Source organism: Typopeltis vanoorti, chromosome 15 (genome assembly GCF_054136105.1).
Source record: "Typopeltis vanoorti isolate ZY-2024b chromosome 15, IOZ_Tvanoo_1.0, whole genome shotgun sequence".
Lineage (NCBI taxonomy): Eukaryota > Metazoa > Arthropoda > Arachnida > Uropygi > Thelyphonidae > Typopeltis > Typopeltis vanoorti.
This window is the reverse complement of record NC_143563.1, coordinates 89,628,413-89,646,319: the sequence shown is the minus strand read 5'-3', so window position 1 is coordinate 89,646,319 and position 17,907 is coordinate 89,628,413. Positions and strand designations below refer to the sequence as shown.

Here is a 17,907-nt window from a genome sequence, read left to right as displayed (position 1 = left end):
TCCATCAGACACAAAGTAGTCTTATTATATGATTTCTCATCTTGAAATTTACCTGCATTACTTCATTTCAAACTGACTCCCATTAAAGACTTTTTTTTTTTCATGTATAATGATGAATAAAATCACTACTCTCTCCTTTCCCTCGTTCCTATAACGAGGTGCCTGAGAATAGCACCTCATATTCATTACCTAGAAGGATCTCAACCTGCCCTGTCTTCTTAGTCTTAATAACACCACTTATGCTAAATATGATCTTTGCAATTTCTCTGATAGCTATTCTATTCCATTGATGCTTCTTATGTGCTGACTTTAAGTTTGGTCTGGGTCAACTGTTTGCCATGGTTACATGACAAAACTGTAGGATGGTCTTGTATAATTCCAGTATAATATCAATGATATACCATTGTAACATATATATTTATTATAGCTCATATGGGATATAAACATTCACTTTGCATACATATACAACAAGTGGATAAAGAATGAATGCTGAATCATAAGCCAGTTGGTTTCTGTATCATTTTTGGGCTAAGTCAAGTCTCCTCCAGTTATATGGTTTTAAGCTATTGTAGTTTAAAAATTGTTTTATGATACAGGATATAATGAGGGTTACTAAAAATTCTTCATACAATACCTGTTAGTTTTTGCATGGTTTACAAGTTTATTTTGTAAATTTTATTTATGAATGGGGAACTCAATGATGGATAGAAAAACATTGAAAATATTTTCAGATACTTTGGAGGCTGAGGTTAGGACACTTTCACAATGAACTATGCTACCTAAGAATAGAGTAGTTTTTTTTTCAGAATGCTTGTTATTTCTTAAAAAAATACTCATGTTATGTCATTACATAACTAAACACATGTAATGACATAACATATTAGTTTCTACACTAGTTATACAATTCATGCAGGAATTTGAAGCAAACAATTTTCCATGCAATGGAGCTGAATATAAAAATGTTCAGCTACCGACAACGTAATTCGAGTTTGAAACAGTAATAATAATGTTTAACAGGTGTACAGATGCATTACTTATCGTTACAAGACTCCCTCCTCCCTTTTTTTTTCTAATTTACTTACACCGATATCTTTTAAGAGCATATCCTCCACAGGTTTTTTCATTTCTCTTATGATGTGCAATTCCACACGTCTCTGTTCCTATAGCAAGAAAGCAAGTAACATGTAACACAGCAATAACATTTTGATTACTTAATTAATTTCATTGTGTTATTTAATAGTGAGTGTGCTGGTCACTTGCACACAAAATTTAGTTGTGCCATCAAATTCTGCCACCCAGCAGTTGTTAGTTTCATTAATGTTTACACACATACATTCCTTTAAATTCAAAATGACATTATTAATCTAACAGTGACAGTATGAAATATATCTAATATGTCTGTCAGTAGACATTTATATTCAACTTCTCACCATCACTCTGCCTAAAAAGCTACCATAAATGTCCTAAAGCCACTTTTTCCCCATTACTATCCATTTCTTGTTCACTAGTAATTGTCACTAGTGAACAAGAAATGGATTACCTCAGAGACATGCAATAAAGAATAGTTACAATACGAAAACTCATAATGTTCCACAAAAGCCACCAGTTTTAAATTAACCCGTTTGATATAATGTTTTGTGTGTGTATGTAATGGGACAGGAAGGGAAAAGGTTGATGTGAAACTGAAAGTTTTTAATGAAGTGGTCAGAAGTCAGATTTGAGTTACAATGCTTGAAATAAAAATAACAAACTTATAAAATTTTATATCAAAAAAGCATTCACAACTCATTCTCATTCCATTCAAAATCTATAAAATGCACATGAATGACTGAACAAGTATGACTCATGTTTTCATAAAGTTCATTCTAACTGTAGAGAAATTGCAGGGATAAAAGGGATGGTTTGTTATTTGCAAATTTCCTTTATAATAGTAATGATTGTGAGATATGCCCAGAACTTTTCAGTAGTATAATTTTCAACCCAATAGTTTTTAAATAAATTCAAATTCCTCACTGTTGTTCTCTGCTCATGCTCATGATGTCTTACAATATGTAATATGAAATATTTGCACAATAAATAATTTCCTACTGTGATACACGGGATTGTATAATTATGGAAACTCCACAGGTCTCACCATACAAGAGAGTCTTCATTTGTAAGCACATTTTAACAATTAAATTTCTGTTATTTATTTCATACAATACACTAGTCATAAAATTTAGATGTTAAATGTTAAACTTTTAGTTATGAACGGTATCCATATATATGAATGGATGGATGTATCTATATCACACAAACCAATGTGCTACAGGTTTTTGTACCTCTTGTGTGTGGGATAAATATTTATATATATATATATCATGTATGACTAGATGTATATGGAATTTTTTTTAGATGATGTTCATTGAAGAATACCACACATTAAGCCAAAAATATGCTTCTCTTATGTTGATAACATTTTCTTTCTCTGGCTATATTAAAATAGATTGTTCTCAGTAAACAAACAAATTCAATACAGTAGACATTTACATTCAACTTCTCACCATCACTCTGTTCTGAAAAGGGTACCAAAGAGCTAGTTTATCACGATTACTACAAACAACAACAACAACTAAAATGAACAAGAAATGGATTACCCCAGAGATATGCTGTAAAGAATGGTTAAAAAATCATAATGTTCCACAAAAGCCACCAAATGTTACCATAAAAATGCAAGATAACAATCACTCAAAGAAGCAATTTTCAGATGTCCACAATTCTAGCATATTCAAATCATTCTGCAAGTATACTGAATATCAGCAGCACTCCTGATCACCCTAACCTATCTTTTCATCATATGCAAATAGTTGTATGCCACATGTCAAATCCTTTCCAATGTCATCGATGTACAGATTGAAAAACAATGGACCAAAGACTGATCTCTGAGGCACACCACTGGTTACCTTGAATCTTGCAGATTTACATCCCCCATATATAACTTTTTGATAACTGTCTGTCAGCCATCCTCTTATCCATGCCAATAGTTTATAATTCAATCCCCATTCTCCAATTTATGCAAGTCTTCCATGCTGGTAAAAGCCTTAACAAAAATCCAAATGTATCAGTCTATCCATTCCCTTATCTAAATTGGTAACATTATTATAGAATGTGAGCAACTGCTAAAACACGACATTCCTTTAGTAAACCCATGCTGTTCATTGCAAATTAGAGATTTTTTGTCAACCATTTCTGAATGCAAGCAATAGCTAACTTGTCCAAAATCATCACCAGCATTTCTCAGATACTGATTAGTTAACATTTGGATACGTCGGTCTTTGCACCACCCTTATGCAATAGGACTACCATACATTCTTTCCACTCCTGTGGCATTCTCCCTGTTCTGAGACTTGAATTATATAGCCGGGTCAAGGAGATGGCCACGTCAGCTGAATGCTCTTTTAATCCCTTAATTATCTCTTAATTAGAGATAGCATTTAAATGTTTTTGGTGTAGGTAAGCTAGAGAGACTGTTACTGGAAGTAAGAGATATGTGGAAAGGCAGAGTAGGCAGGCTTGTGAATGAATGGAATGAAAAAACAAGAACAGGGAAATCGGTGTGCGAGAAATGTGAACGAGTAGATAAAGAATTATGATAGCCTTATTATTATTATGATGTGGGGAGGAAGTGTTTGGATATAGGGAGGATTCTAAGATTGGAAGTCAAAGAGAGGAATGGCCAGGTAAAGATATGCAGGAGTTGCATTCAAGAAGTGGTATTGGTGAAATTTGTTATAGAACCAGAAATGTTCGCTCATGAAAGGCAGATATATCTGAAATAAGGGGAATGAAGTGTTGCATTGAGTGAGTTCATTCTCCCAAATACTGTTGAAATAAGAGAGATGTGGTTGCAAGAGCATGACATGTAGAAATACAGAGGAGGGAGAGGAGTGCTTCAAGAACTTTCAAGAGAGCAGAAAGGGAGAGGAGTGCTTCACAAGGCAGAATGAAACATTTAGTCGGATACTGCTATAGGCCTGGTAATGTGGAGGGCAGTGAGAAGGAAATGTACAAATAAGTAAAGGATTATGTAAGTACTTCGAAAAATTACTAAATGAAACAAGCAGTGATAAAAAACAACAGTGATAAAAAACACTCAACAGGCATGCAATCAGGAATACATGTTCCATACTTGAAGTAGAAAAAGCCATTAAAAGCCTGAAATTTATTTTCTATGTTCATTACCAAAGTCTTCCACTGACTTTTGTTTAGCTTTCTTACATTTGCCTCTGTATTCTCTAAGAGCACAAGCTGACTTATTCACCAGGAACTTTCAATAAGCTTTCTTCATTTCCTTCACTGCCACTTTAACTTCCTGTGCATGCCATGGAGTTCTGATTTTTTTATCCTTCCAGCAAACAACCTCAGCACATGCCTCTTTGGCTGAATCAATTAATGTTTTCTTCAGGGCTTGCCACTGAATATCCACGGTTTGGATCCTGTTCAAAATCTCTTTCATTTTTTCTTGAATAACGTTTGTGTATTTCAGTTTACAGTTCACACCTAACAGCTACTAAACTTTTATTCACTTTAAAGTTTTCTTACATGTTCTTTTCAGTATGAAATTAAATTTTATCCTGCTCAAGACTAAATGGTGATCACTTCCAATTTCAAATCCTCCGTACACTCTAGTGTCCTGCACCAGTGAGAAAACATCAATATCAACAATAACATAGTCAAATGAGACTTTACTTATTCCCTGCCTATGAATTTGTGCACATTTTTATGTTGGAAAATTGTGTTAGTAATATCCAGTCCATGTCCTGAGCAGAAATCCAACAGGTATTTGTCATTATTATTAGCTTTGCTCTTTTCTCCAAATTTTCCCAAAATATTTCTTGTCTGACAATCATTGCCAACTTTGCTATTTAGATCTCCAACAAGGACCAACTTTTCCTTCTTAGTGTGTCAGTTGCATTCTCTAAAACGTCAAAAAATTCCTCCACTTCTACCTTAGTGGAAACTTCTGTGGGACCATAGGCACAAACAAATGTTCATGTCCAGTTCCCCCATTCTGATATTTGCCAACATCACTTTACTTGATATTGCTGTCATTCAAGAAGATTAGTCTTGTATTTAGTATTGAATACAGTATCTACTCCTCCTTTTCCATGATTGTTATTGCCTGAATATAACATTTTGAATTTATTGCTTAGAAAGATTTCAGCAGTTTTTGTCTTTTAGACAAAAACTGATAGATATCTATCTTGAAACGTTTAATGAGTGTATACCAGTTAACCTAGGAAAGAGGCAAACTCCCAAAGATTTGTTTTTTACTATGCAGATCAGTATCCAGACATATGAGAATTGGTTTGGATTTTGTATTTGCCACACCTCAGTCCTGTGTTATGTGCATTTAGTTTGGCTCCTGAGGATGCCTGGTATTGTTGGCATGCTCTGGTGGGGAACTGTTTTAGTATCAAGGGCAAAAATTGCTAATTTAAATACTTCTGTAGGCGACTGGCAAATTTTAACTCTTATATAGTGTATGTAGAGTGCAATATATATCTCAATACGTGAAGGTGCAACATTCTCATCTATTATGGTATCTTTTAATTAGAATTGATTAGACATAATTTTAACAATCATGCAAAGGCTATATTTAATTTATTTAAAAAATGATATTTATTTTATTTTAACTGAGAACTTTATTAAAACAATAATAGCATAATAAATATTTCATCAAAGTTAATGAAGCTTACCTTTAATCTTAAAACTTTTTAGTGAGAAGGCTGAAACTGCTTTTTTTGTGAAAGCTTAGAAATATTAGCCACCCTCGATGAGACGGCTACTCATAGTTCCCCTTATAAATATTGCCATTTGTGCAGTATTTGACAGATCAGTAGTCTCATCGATGGCTAATGAGTAAAACACAAATTCTGCTGAATCTACTTTCAAAGAAGTTTGGATGTCATCAGCGATATCTTTAATATGGTCAGAAACAGTTCTTCTCGATAGGCTAATATTTTTAAATAAACTCAGTTTTTTCTGGACATAAAATCTCGATGGCAGTAAGGATGCAATCGTTCACAAACTCACCTTCACTATGGGTTTTAAGTTTTTTAGTAATTTGTTCACACAATGCATAACTAGCTTGAGTTACAGATGGTCTTTCCTGAATAAGATTTTTAAAAAGAGATTGGCTTTTGATTATATTTTCTTTCAAAGTCGTTATCTTGTCTAAACGTTCTGATCCTTTTAAATTTTCATATTTCTTATGCTTACTCAAATAATGTCGTTCAAGATTATTGTTTGCAAACTACAACATGTTCGTTACAAATAGGACAAATACACTTGTCATTAATTTCAATAAAGAAGTATAGTTCTGTCCATTTTTCACAAAACAGAGCACATTCACCACTTTTTTTATGCTTTTCACTACAACTTGTCATTAAAAAAAATAAATTGAATAAAGTTGTCAACTGGCTAATTACAAGGCACTTGCAGTACTGCATGAGAAAAACAAAGTCAAAATGTGTTGACACACGGGAAAATGTTATGCGGTAATTGGGAAGCAGCCAATCAAAGAAAGTCTGAACTTTTCTTGCGATAAATGCTCCTGATTTCTTTTTATTTTAATGGCTGGTCTTGATTTGATGGGTGACAGACGTATAATGATCATATTTTATGTAATATAGTTATTCTTGATTTTGTATATTTAATTATTTAAATTTAAATAAATTTAATTATAATAAATTTAAGTTATAAAATTTTATTTACATGTATATGCGAGTACATCAGCAAAGGGGCAAATTGAAATAGAATCGTGGGTGAAATTTCGCCTGCAGGTGAGGGGGGGGGGGGTTCCCCACCCCTGCTCTTGACACTCACTGGAAATGTTTGTGTTATATAAATTCTCTTTTCTTCAACCTATAACTGAAACATCTCCTCAGAATATGCTGTCAGGGTTACACCGGTAAGAAAGTTTAGGATGAGAAGCCCTAAGCTATGTGTTTACCCCGTGGTTTCGAATCCCGCCGTGGGCATAGATGTTCGTGATTGCCTGTGAAATACTAGAGTGGTGGTCAGTAGATGGAGTTGGTGTAGATCAGTGTTCCTCAAAATTCAGATATCCACGTCATCCTTCTTAAATTTTCATTATTATCAAGTACCCCCTAGTTAATTAATTAACAAATAAATTAATTAATTAAAATTAATAAATATATTAATTAAAATTAAATATCTATTTTATTTGAATTTATATGTTAATGTAAACAAAAAATATGATTTATTTTTAAATTTGTTCTCTAGAGATGTCAGATGACACACTCATCAATTTCATTTGATCCAGATGAAATATAAACGTTTTCTTGTTGCTTACAGCTGCTTATATTTGCTATATTGCTCTCTTTTGGGGGTTTTATAAATCCAATCTTTAACCAATGATCCATACGTAAGAATTTGAAAGCTAAAAAAAAATACTGTACATACTCGAATATAACTCTAAATTTTTTCCCAAAATTAAAGCTAAAAAATCGTCTTGCGAGATACATGCGGGAATTTTCGGAAACTAAAGTTTTCAGAAAAAAAAAAACTGAAAATGGTGCAACTTACCAAGAAGCTCCTACTCGCTATCACTACTTTTGGCATCGAGAACAGTTGATTTGTGTGCATCTTCAAAGTCATCTACCCAAATAGCGTAATCTTCTTTCCCATTATTTCAAGCAAAATTACCAGTAATTTACAAGACTTGAGATATGTAGAGCAGCGAAGAACTGCATATAATTGGTGCGGTATTAACAAAAGATCGTGCGAACCAAAGACAAATTAGCATTTCACCAGTTGAGTTGAAATGCTAATTCTCTTCAATTGAATTCCATAATATCTGTCTGAAACACATTCACTATATATTTCTTAGTTTTACCACGTTAACGACAGGTGTGGTGTCAAGCAAAACCATATGTTCCACCGGCAACATATGATTTTGTTTGGTCTATAGAGCAGTTTCTGTTGGAGAGGGGATGTGATTCATTAGTTAGTGCCGTTATATTCTGATTGTCTCCAATTGCACTGTTTGTTGAAAAATATGACTCCTTTAATTATGCATAGCCGAAATTTGCCACATACCCCCCCCCCCCCCCCCCAACAAACTTTCGCATACGATTTCGGTATGCATACCACACTTTGAGAAACACTGGTGTAGATGATGTGGTTCCATATAGATGGTGGATTGAGTGGTGGAGACAGAGTTGTAGAGTAGGTGCCCATCCTCGATGAGTCTTTGGATGCGTCGGAGATGTCACATAAAAATAATTTATACAATTTTTTGGTGTATTTTCATAATTTGTTATTTTTTAAAGGAGAATTTTTACATCTGCAATCAATAATGGTACAACATGACAAAATTTCATGCCAGCTGCGGCGTTGCCCGATTAAACAAGGCCCCCCTTGTTTTCGCCAGGGAACCATGCCGAACAGCAAAAAGTCAGCTACTGGAACAAATCTGAAAATACACCCAAACTCAACATTATCAGAGTTAAAGATCGGTACTATCAACATAAGAAGCCTGAATGGCAAAGAAATGGAGCTAGCTGAGGAATTAGATAAGTAACAGATCGACATAATAGGAGTGACTGAAACAAAAAAGACAAAAACTGGTGAGATCTTTCTGAGCGATAAATACAAAATGTTATATTCAGGCAATGACAATCAAGGAAAAGAAGGAGTAGCCATACTATTCAACACAAAATACGAGGCTAATCTTCTTGAATGGCAGTCAGTCTCAAGTAGAGTAATGTGGCCAAATATGAGAATGGGAAACTGGACAATGAGACTTATTTGTGCCTATGGTCCCACAGAAGGATCTACTAAGGAAGAAGCGGAAGAATTTTTTAAGGCTCTAGAGAAAGTTACTGACTCAAAGAAAAAGGAAATGCTAGTCCTTGTTGGAATCTAAATAGCAGAGTAGGAAGTGACTGTCAGACATACAAAAATATTTTGGGAAAATTTGGAGAAAAGAGCAATGCTAATAATAATGGCAAATACCTGTTGGATTTCTGTTCAGGACATGTACTGGTTATTATTAACACCATGTTCCAAAATAAAAACGTGCAAAAATTCACATGGAGAGAAGAGGCAAGGAATAAGAAAAGTCTCATTGACTATGTTATTGTTGATAATGATGTTTTCTCTCTGGTACAGGACACCAGAGTGTACAGAGGATTTGAAATTGGAAGTGATCACTATTCAGTCTTGAGCAGGTTAAAATTGAATTTCATATTGAAAAGAAAAACATGTAAGAAAGTTTTAAAGTGAATAAAAGTTGAGCAGCTCTCAGATGTGAACTGTAGACTAAAATACACAAAGTTTATTGAAAAAAAAATGAAAGAGTTTGAGAACAGGAACCAAACCTTGGAGATTCAGTGGCAAGCCTTGAAGAAAACCCTGATTGATTCACCCAGAGAGGCATGTGGTGAGGTTGTCTGCAAGGATAGAAAAATCAGAACTCCATGGTGGACGTACGAAGTTAAAGAGGCAGAGAAGGAAAAGAAGAAAGCATATCAAAAGTTCCTGGCAAATAAGTCAGCTTTGTCTCTGTATTCTCTAAGAATACAGAGACAAATGTAAGAAAGCTAAAAATCAGCTTAACAAAAGTCGTGGGGGGACTTTGGCAAGAACATAGAAAATAAATATCAAGAAGGTGGTAAGATATTCTGGAGGTTGTTGAAGAGGCTTAGAAATGGAGGAAAGAGTGCTGTAAAAGGAGACATGAAAACAGGAGAAAAAGATATCCTTGAAGTATGAAGTGATTACTTCGAAAAATTGCTAAATGAAACAAGCAATGATAGCACAGTGGCAAAAAAACACTCAACAGGCATAGTCAGGAATACATATCCATACTTGAAGTAGAAAAAGCCATCAAAGGCTTGAAATGTGGAAAGGCAGCAGGAGTAGATGATATTCGACCAGAAATGCTGAAGTATGGTGTGGACAAAGGAACGAATCGTCGATGATTGGATTAGAGCTCTCATAGTACCCATATATAAAAAGGGAAATAAAACTGAATGTGAGAATTACAGAGGTATTTCCCTACTGAGTGTTCCTGGCAAGATTTATGACAGTATACTTGAGAAACGGCTGAGAAGAATTGTGGAAGAAAAGTTTGGTGTAGAACAAGACGGATTCAGGCCAAATAGAAGCTGTCAGGATCAGATCTTCGCTTTATGACAAATAGTTGATAAAGCATGGGAATATAACAAAGATATGTATTTAAGTTTTGTCGATCTCCAAAAGGCATATGAGAAGGTGCCAAGAGAGAAGCTATTCAATACGCTGCAGTTATATGGTGTCAATGGGGCATTATATCAAGCAATACTTAGTCTTTATTTGAGTTGCAAGTCAGCAGTTAGAATTGAAAGAAGTACAGGAAGATGGTTTAATGTTAAATCTGGTGTGAGACAAGGATGTACATTATCCCCTCTGTTATTCATTATCGATATGGATCACATTATGAAGGAAAGTGGTATTAAACACGATATCAGAATTGGAGATGTTAACGTATGCTCTTTGCTTTATATGGACGATGTTATATTTCTAAATAAATCCGCTACAAGTTTGCAAGATTCTCTGACTAAATTGAATAGCTGTTGTAATAGATATGGTATGAAGGTCAGCAATAAAAAGACAAAGAAAATGAAAATAGGCAGAATTATTGAAAATGTCAACTGTGTTGTGAATGGAGAACCTGTGGAACAAGTAAAACATTTCAGCTACTTAAGCACGATTTTAGTGAAGATGGTAAATTAAATATGGAAATAGACAACAGAATCAACCAAGCTAGTATGGTATGAAGTAAATTGAATAAATTCATATGGAATAAGAGAGAAATTAGTCGGAACACTAAATTAGCTGTATACAAGACAGTGTTCAAACCAGTGTTTACTTATGGATCTGAGAGCTGGGTCACATGGATCTGGATCACATTATGAAGGAAAGTGGTATTAAACACGATATCAGAATTGGAGATGTTAATGTATGCTCTTTGCTTTATGAGGACGATGTTATACTTCTAAATAAATCCGCTACAAGTTTGCAAGATTCCCTGACTAAATTGAATAACTGTTGTAATAGATATGGTATGAAGGTCAGCAATAAAAAAAACAAAGACAATGAAAATAGGTAGAATCGTTGAAGGTCAGCAATAAAAAGACAAAGACAATGAAAATAGGCAGAATCATTGAAAATGTCAACTGTGTTGTGAATGGAGAACCTGTGGAACAAGTAAAACATTTCAGCTACTTAGGCACGATTTTTAGTGAAGATGGTAAATTAAATATGGAAATAGACAACAGAATCAACAAAACTGGTATGGTAGGAAGTCAAATGAATAAATTCATATGGAATAAGAGAGAAAAGAAATTAGTCGGAACACTAAATTAGCTGTATACAAGACAGTGTTCAAACCAGTTTTTACTTATGGATCTGAGAGCTGGGTCAGAAGTAAAACACTTGACCAAAGAATAGAGACCTCAGATATGAGAGTCCTGAGAAAGATTAGAGGCGTGAACAGATGGCATTAATGGCAATATCATATTAAAAACGAGGATATTAGAAAAGACATTGTCAGCATCTAGGAATGCGTTAGCAGAGATAATCTCAGGTGATATGGTCACTTAAACAGAAATGGGCAATGAAAGATTAGCAAAACAAGTCTTCTCTGCTAGGTTAGCAGGAAAAAGACCCAGAGGAAGACCAAGAAATAGGTGGATTGATATAGTATAAAGTGCCTTAGACGACAGAAATATAAGATCTGATAATGCTGGAATCTTGACAAGTAACAGACTGATTTGGAGGAAAATTGTTGATAGGAAGTTAGTAATGATGTAAATTTTTCATGTAGTACTATCATATCCTGTATACACCCCTCGAGGGTATATGTCAGGAATTTGATGATGGTGCAATTAAAATTCTAATAGCTGTATGGCTGTCCTTCAGGGAAGAGTTGGTTCAGGAAACTTCAAGAGCAGAAGAGTAGGGGCATGGAGCTAAGATGAGGGACTAGCACAGAGAGTGAGCAGATTCTGGTCCAAGTGTAGCTTTAGACAGTGCCCCCCCCCCCCCCCCCAAGATTTCTAATTTGGGCTCACTCCAAGCATGCTCTAGCAGAGGAAGCAGCAGCAGAAGATTGGGAAGTTTCCACCAGATGTATTTCCATCAGATTCGGTTGATTGGGAAGTTTCCACCAGTTCCATGTACTATCCAACAGCAAACCTGAAAAAAGCTGCTTCACTACTGTATTCTTCAATGGAGCAGTTATTGGCTCCCCAGTTCAATAATAACAGTGTGTTTGTTCTGCATGCCTAGCAAGGCCATCATCTGCACTATACACTGAAAGAAAGGGGAACAGGAAATGGAAAGTGATAACAGACACTACAAACCTCCAAAAACCGGAGTGATGGTATTTCGCCAGGTGATGAAATACCATCACTGTATTTTCCAGAGGAAATGCCAACTAACGAAGATATACTCTTAAGGTTAATGACCAAAAAAGATAATGAATCTTCTTATATAGAACACTTGATTTTAATACACTATAAACATTAACATGAACCACTATCAAGCCTGTCATCATGGCACAAGACATGTAAACTGGACATATTGCTCTTGTTAGTCAGTTAAAGTTCTAAATATAAAATATTCTGTGTTCAGAGCCTTTTTAAAAAGCAGTTTTTATTTATTTATCAAAGATTTCTTTGAAAGCAAATCTTTCAAAGACTTCTTGAATGATCTGCTTTTAAAGACGCCAAAAATACATAATGAGATTTTGTAACAAGCAAATGAGGCTTCCCAGCATTCCTGAGAGCATAGATCAATTCATTTTATCGTCACGAATCCTCATGTTTTCATATTAAGTAGTTAATACATTTAAACAGACATGACAATAATTCAGAGATTAATTATATGAATATCAATATATTATATGTTTACCATTCTTTTCTCCTTGTTCATTCTCTTCTCATATAAAATTTCCTCCCTTTTTCTTTCTCGTTCCTACAAACAAAAAACAAATTTATTAATGTATATCAATATTAAGAATTTTCTGAAATATTCACACAGCTCCTGATAGTAGATAATCAAGTGAGAAAAAAGAAAGCAAGATGATCGAGCGTCTCCTGTATTCAAACATGGAGCTAAAAATGATTAATATACTTGTTAATTAAAATTTATTATATTTGAAAGGTACTAATCAGACAGCCTGAATACTTTCAATGGTAACAATCATAGAGTATTTAATACAGAGCTTGATGATTGATGTAGAAATAACATGAGTTTGGAAATAATGCTGAATGTGAAGCACTATGGTACTTAGTTGACATAAGATATATAAGTGGGATATTCAGTCATAACAGAGTTATGGCCACCTGACTAATAACATGATTATATTGAGATGTTCAATGACACAAATACATAATAAATATGGATTTTTTTTTTTTAAATGTTGCACCTGCCCACAAAAACTGATTTGCAAACCTATAGCACATTACAGATACATAATTTGATAACACAAGTAAGAAACAGAAGACATGATGTTACTCATCATTCATGTTCAGTGTTTCTCATCATTCATGCAACAAGTGAAAAGCCAATAGGAAAATGCCACCCTTCTTTATTCAAAAAGTGAAACTGGAAGGATCTCCCAAAACAAACAAGGAGCTTCATTCTGGTGAAGTGATATCAGGACTTGATGTTCCAGATTAGGAGATATGTTCAAAGCAAGGTGCATCCTGAATACACAGGGATGGCCATCTGATTCCAACCAGGAACATCATCCTTACTTTTGATATACCCAAGTCTCTAACATCTATAAAAGTAGGGTAACTCAACTGTCTTGTTAAACTGTGCATCCTTAATCCACTGAGATGCTTAATGTCAGAAATATGGGCATACACAAACTGCTTGTGCCTTATATGATAGTAAAGAGCAGGATAACAAATCTTGCTCTGCAAAGAAAGCTAAATGTGTCAAATGTCAGAAAGAGACCATCCAGCCTACTCAGGAGTGGAAAGATGAAAAAGAAATACAAAAGTTTAAACAGAATAAAATCTATCATACCAGGGTGATAAATGGAAGTTAACCACGAATACACTGTCCTGAGACCCTCTTATGCTGAGAAGGTGGCAGTTAAGAAATTGCCAACAATGAATCTGATTCATATCTATTCCACGATTTGATAATTTCACTATATATGAAATTTATGATGGTGAGTGCTTCTCTGTAGAGATCAAACTCTCGATCTACGATCTCACTCCAGAAAAACTGGAGTGAGATTATAGATCGATCTCACTCCAGTTGGTCGCATTCAATAAGAACCCACATTCTAAGTAATTATGGAAAGGATATCACTTAAAGATAAACCATCAGACACCCCTGCAGAAAAAAATAGATACTTCAGTATCCACAGAAAGTAATTAAACTTACTACATGATCCTGACACATCAGATGATGAACTGAGCAATTTTTCAGAGGAAGATGGATGTTGGCCATGCCAAAATCAATGGATAATTATAAAACTGACAAAGGTAAGCCCTCAACCAGCCAAAAATTGGACGTCTACAACACCAAACAACAGGAAAATATTTACAAGGGAACTGTCATGGGTTTTGGTAGACTATCGATGATATCAAATTTGGCTGCAGAAACACAAGACTTTCTCTTTCTGTCCACAGAAAATATATTTAAAACCCAGACCCTATTAAGAGATAAATAAGATGGAACCTGATAATCTTATATTGCAACTACCTCAGCCCATACTTCACATGGGCTGAGGTATGATAGATTTTATTCAGTTTTAATCTTTTGTATTTCTTTTTCATCTTTCCACTTCTAAGTAGGCTGGATGATCTCTCTCTGACAGTCGACACATCTTTGCAGAGCAAGATTTGTTATCCTGCTCTTTACCACTATATAAGGCATAAGCAGTAGTGTCACAACAAGCAGTTTGTGCAAGCTGAATGGGTGATTTTAATGAACACATTAAATGTATGAGGTCATACATTTAATGTGTGGACCTCATACATTAAATGTCAAATGTATGAGGTCGTATCATTGAGCAAATCCTTCTTCCACATTCCTACTTACTCGTGTTCTGCAACTGATCTTACAGTCTGCTTCCGCTGCTGTTTTTCCACTGCTCATGCAGGATATTGAAGAGAACATCTGTGGAAGTGACCATTTGCCTGTTATTTGTACCATGTCTTTACAAGAAGCATGTTCTCCTAAATGAATGTTCAAGTTAAAAAATGGGCCAGGCTAACTAGAGTGCTTTTTCCCATGTTGCAAAATGTATTGCTCAAGCAGTCAGGCAAACACCTATTAACGAAGTGATGAAGTTGTATGTAATGTAATCATTAAATATAATAATGTATATGTAACAAATTATGTTCAGGTAGCAACAGCCGCAATTCCAAAATCATCATCATCTCGATTTCCATTTCATCCAAAGACTCGGTGGAAACCAGACTGTCAAGCAGCCGAGAAAAAGATCAAGACACAGAGTACATTTCATAGATACCCTACCACATCAAATTTAACAGCAATTAGATGTACTGGGGAGAGAGCATACATGTGAAATGTCAGAGTGAAAAACAATCTTGGGTTGTCAACACAACCAGTGCAAAACTATGTGGGATAAAATCCAGAAAACGAAAAGTAGATATAAAATACACTGCATGTCCACCTTGGAATTTAATGGATGTGTCGTTGCTGCTGATCCTAAAGCCATTGCAAACACTTTAGAGAAAATTTTGCTAGTATCTCAGCAACAGCTTCATATCTTCCCAAATTCTTTTTTTTTTTTATTATGTGAAACATCTAAGGACTCATCACAAGAGGGTACTCTAGTCTACTCCACTACAAACATCTCACCATCTCTCCTACAGTTAAATTCTCCAACTACACACAATAACACTACTGCTACCATTCAGCACCATCTACTGCCTGTTACCACCTTTAAACCTGTTACCAGATTTTTTTTTGTCTAGTTTGCATGTGTTCTCATCACTGATTTGCCTGTATGTGGGATGAAAAATCTGAGTATCTGGAAGAAAAACTGCTACCTCTGTATGAGAGTGGTTAACTCACCTTCAATTGAAAAAGTCAATATAAAGATTCCTCTCATTTACAAGATTCAAATGCAGGTCTTTTCCAACTTAATGGATATGTTGTTGCTGATCGTAAAACCATTGCAGACAGTGGGAGAAAATTTTGCTAATATCTCAGCAGCAAATTCATATCCTTCAGAATTCTTAATATTTAAAGAAGAACAACAACCAAAAACAGCAGTTAAACTTTTCTTCCAATGGATTAGAGCTGTATAACATTATCATCTCATGTCTGGATGGCATCCATGAGATGATAAAATATCTGTCATCTTCTTTTAATATACAAAAGAATATTTATGGAGGAAGAGTTTCTGGATTCTTGGCATATGTCAACTGTCACTGCCATCCAAAAACCAGGAAAGGATTTTTGCCCAAGCAAACAATTACAGACCTATTGCTCTGACCAGCTGTCATTATAAGATACTGGAGAAAATGGTTAGTGCTGGACTACTCTGATATTTAGAGAGCAATGATCATCTCTCCAATGAACAACGTACCATTAATAGACAAAATTCAACTCTGGACATTCTGTCCATTTAGAAACATGTATAAGAGACACATTCCTGAAATGAAGACATGGTTTCAGTGCTATTTGACATGAAGAAAGCATATGACACACCCTGCAAATATGGCATATTAATATTAAAAGATCTCTATCTAGGTCTCAGAGGACATCTTCCTATGTTTATTAATTATAATTTTTTATTTACTTATGTAATTTTATATATATATATATATATATATATATATATATATATGAAGAATTGAATGACCAGAACCGAGATTTAAGTAAAAAGGTTTTAATATAAAAACACTACTAGTTTCGGCCTGTAACAGCCTTCATCAGGTGACATTATAAAAAAAAGAAAAAACACTAAACACTGAAGGTTAAAAGACTATGAACAACATAGAGAGTCTCTAAAACTAATTAGCATGAAAACGTTGTAGTTATATTTAAAGCTGTTCTTTCGTTTGTTGCATTGTTGGAAGAGTGCGTGCTTGCAGCATCACGTGAATACCAGTACATGATTACAGCTGAATGACTATCTGGGAGGTTGTAGCTCAAGTTATTATTTAGATGAACAGGGTTGAAGATGATTTCTCTAGATTCCATGATTTTTCTCTCTAGTTCATCATTGCAACGGAAGATGTTAGTAGTTTTTTGCCAGCAGAGCTCTACTCCAATCATCGGGAATTCATCCCTCTGTCCAGGCTTTCTGAACTATGCAGTGCAGTCACTGTAAGACTTTCAAAGCACCATACTTCAGCATTTCTGGTCGAATATCATCCACTCCTGCTATTTGACTAGAAATGCTGAAGTATGGTGGTATAAAAGTCTTACAGTGACTGCACTGCATAGTTCAGAAAGCCTGGACACAGGGACGAATTCCTGATGATTGGAGTAGAGCTCTCATAGTACCCATATATAAAAAGGGAAATAAAACTGAATGTGAGAATTACAGAGGTACTTCCCTACTAAGTGTTCCTGGCAAGCTCTATGCAAGTATACTTGAGAAACGATTGAGAAGAATTGTGGAAGAAAATCTGGGTGAAGAACAAGCTGGATTCAGGCCAAATAGAGGCTGTCAGGATCAGATCTTCACTTTACGACAAATAGTCGAGAAAGCATGGGAATATAAAAAAGATCTGTATTTAAGTTTTGTCGATTTGGAAAAGTCATATGACAAGGTGCCAAGAGAGAAGCTATTCAATACGCTACAGTTATATGGTGTCAATGGGGCATTATATCAAGCAATACTTAGTCTTTATT

At 34.9% G+C, this 17,907-nt stretch overlaps 1 protein-coding gene across 1 annotated transcript in view; it reads right to left on the bottom strand.

Annotated features, from left to right (window-relative positions):
* Positions 1 to 17,907, bottom strand: part of LOC150098964 (bromodomain adjacent to zinc finger domain protein 2B-like) — a 632,705-nt gene that overhangs the window by 298,144 nt on the left and 316,654 nt on the right. The window contains exon 16 of the mRNA XM_090405782.1: positions 1,083 to 1,160. Coding sequence (XP_090261908.1) covers positions 1,083 to 1,160 — 78 coding nt within the window. The remainder of the gene's footprint in view (positions 1 to 1,082; positions 1,161 to 17,907) is intronic.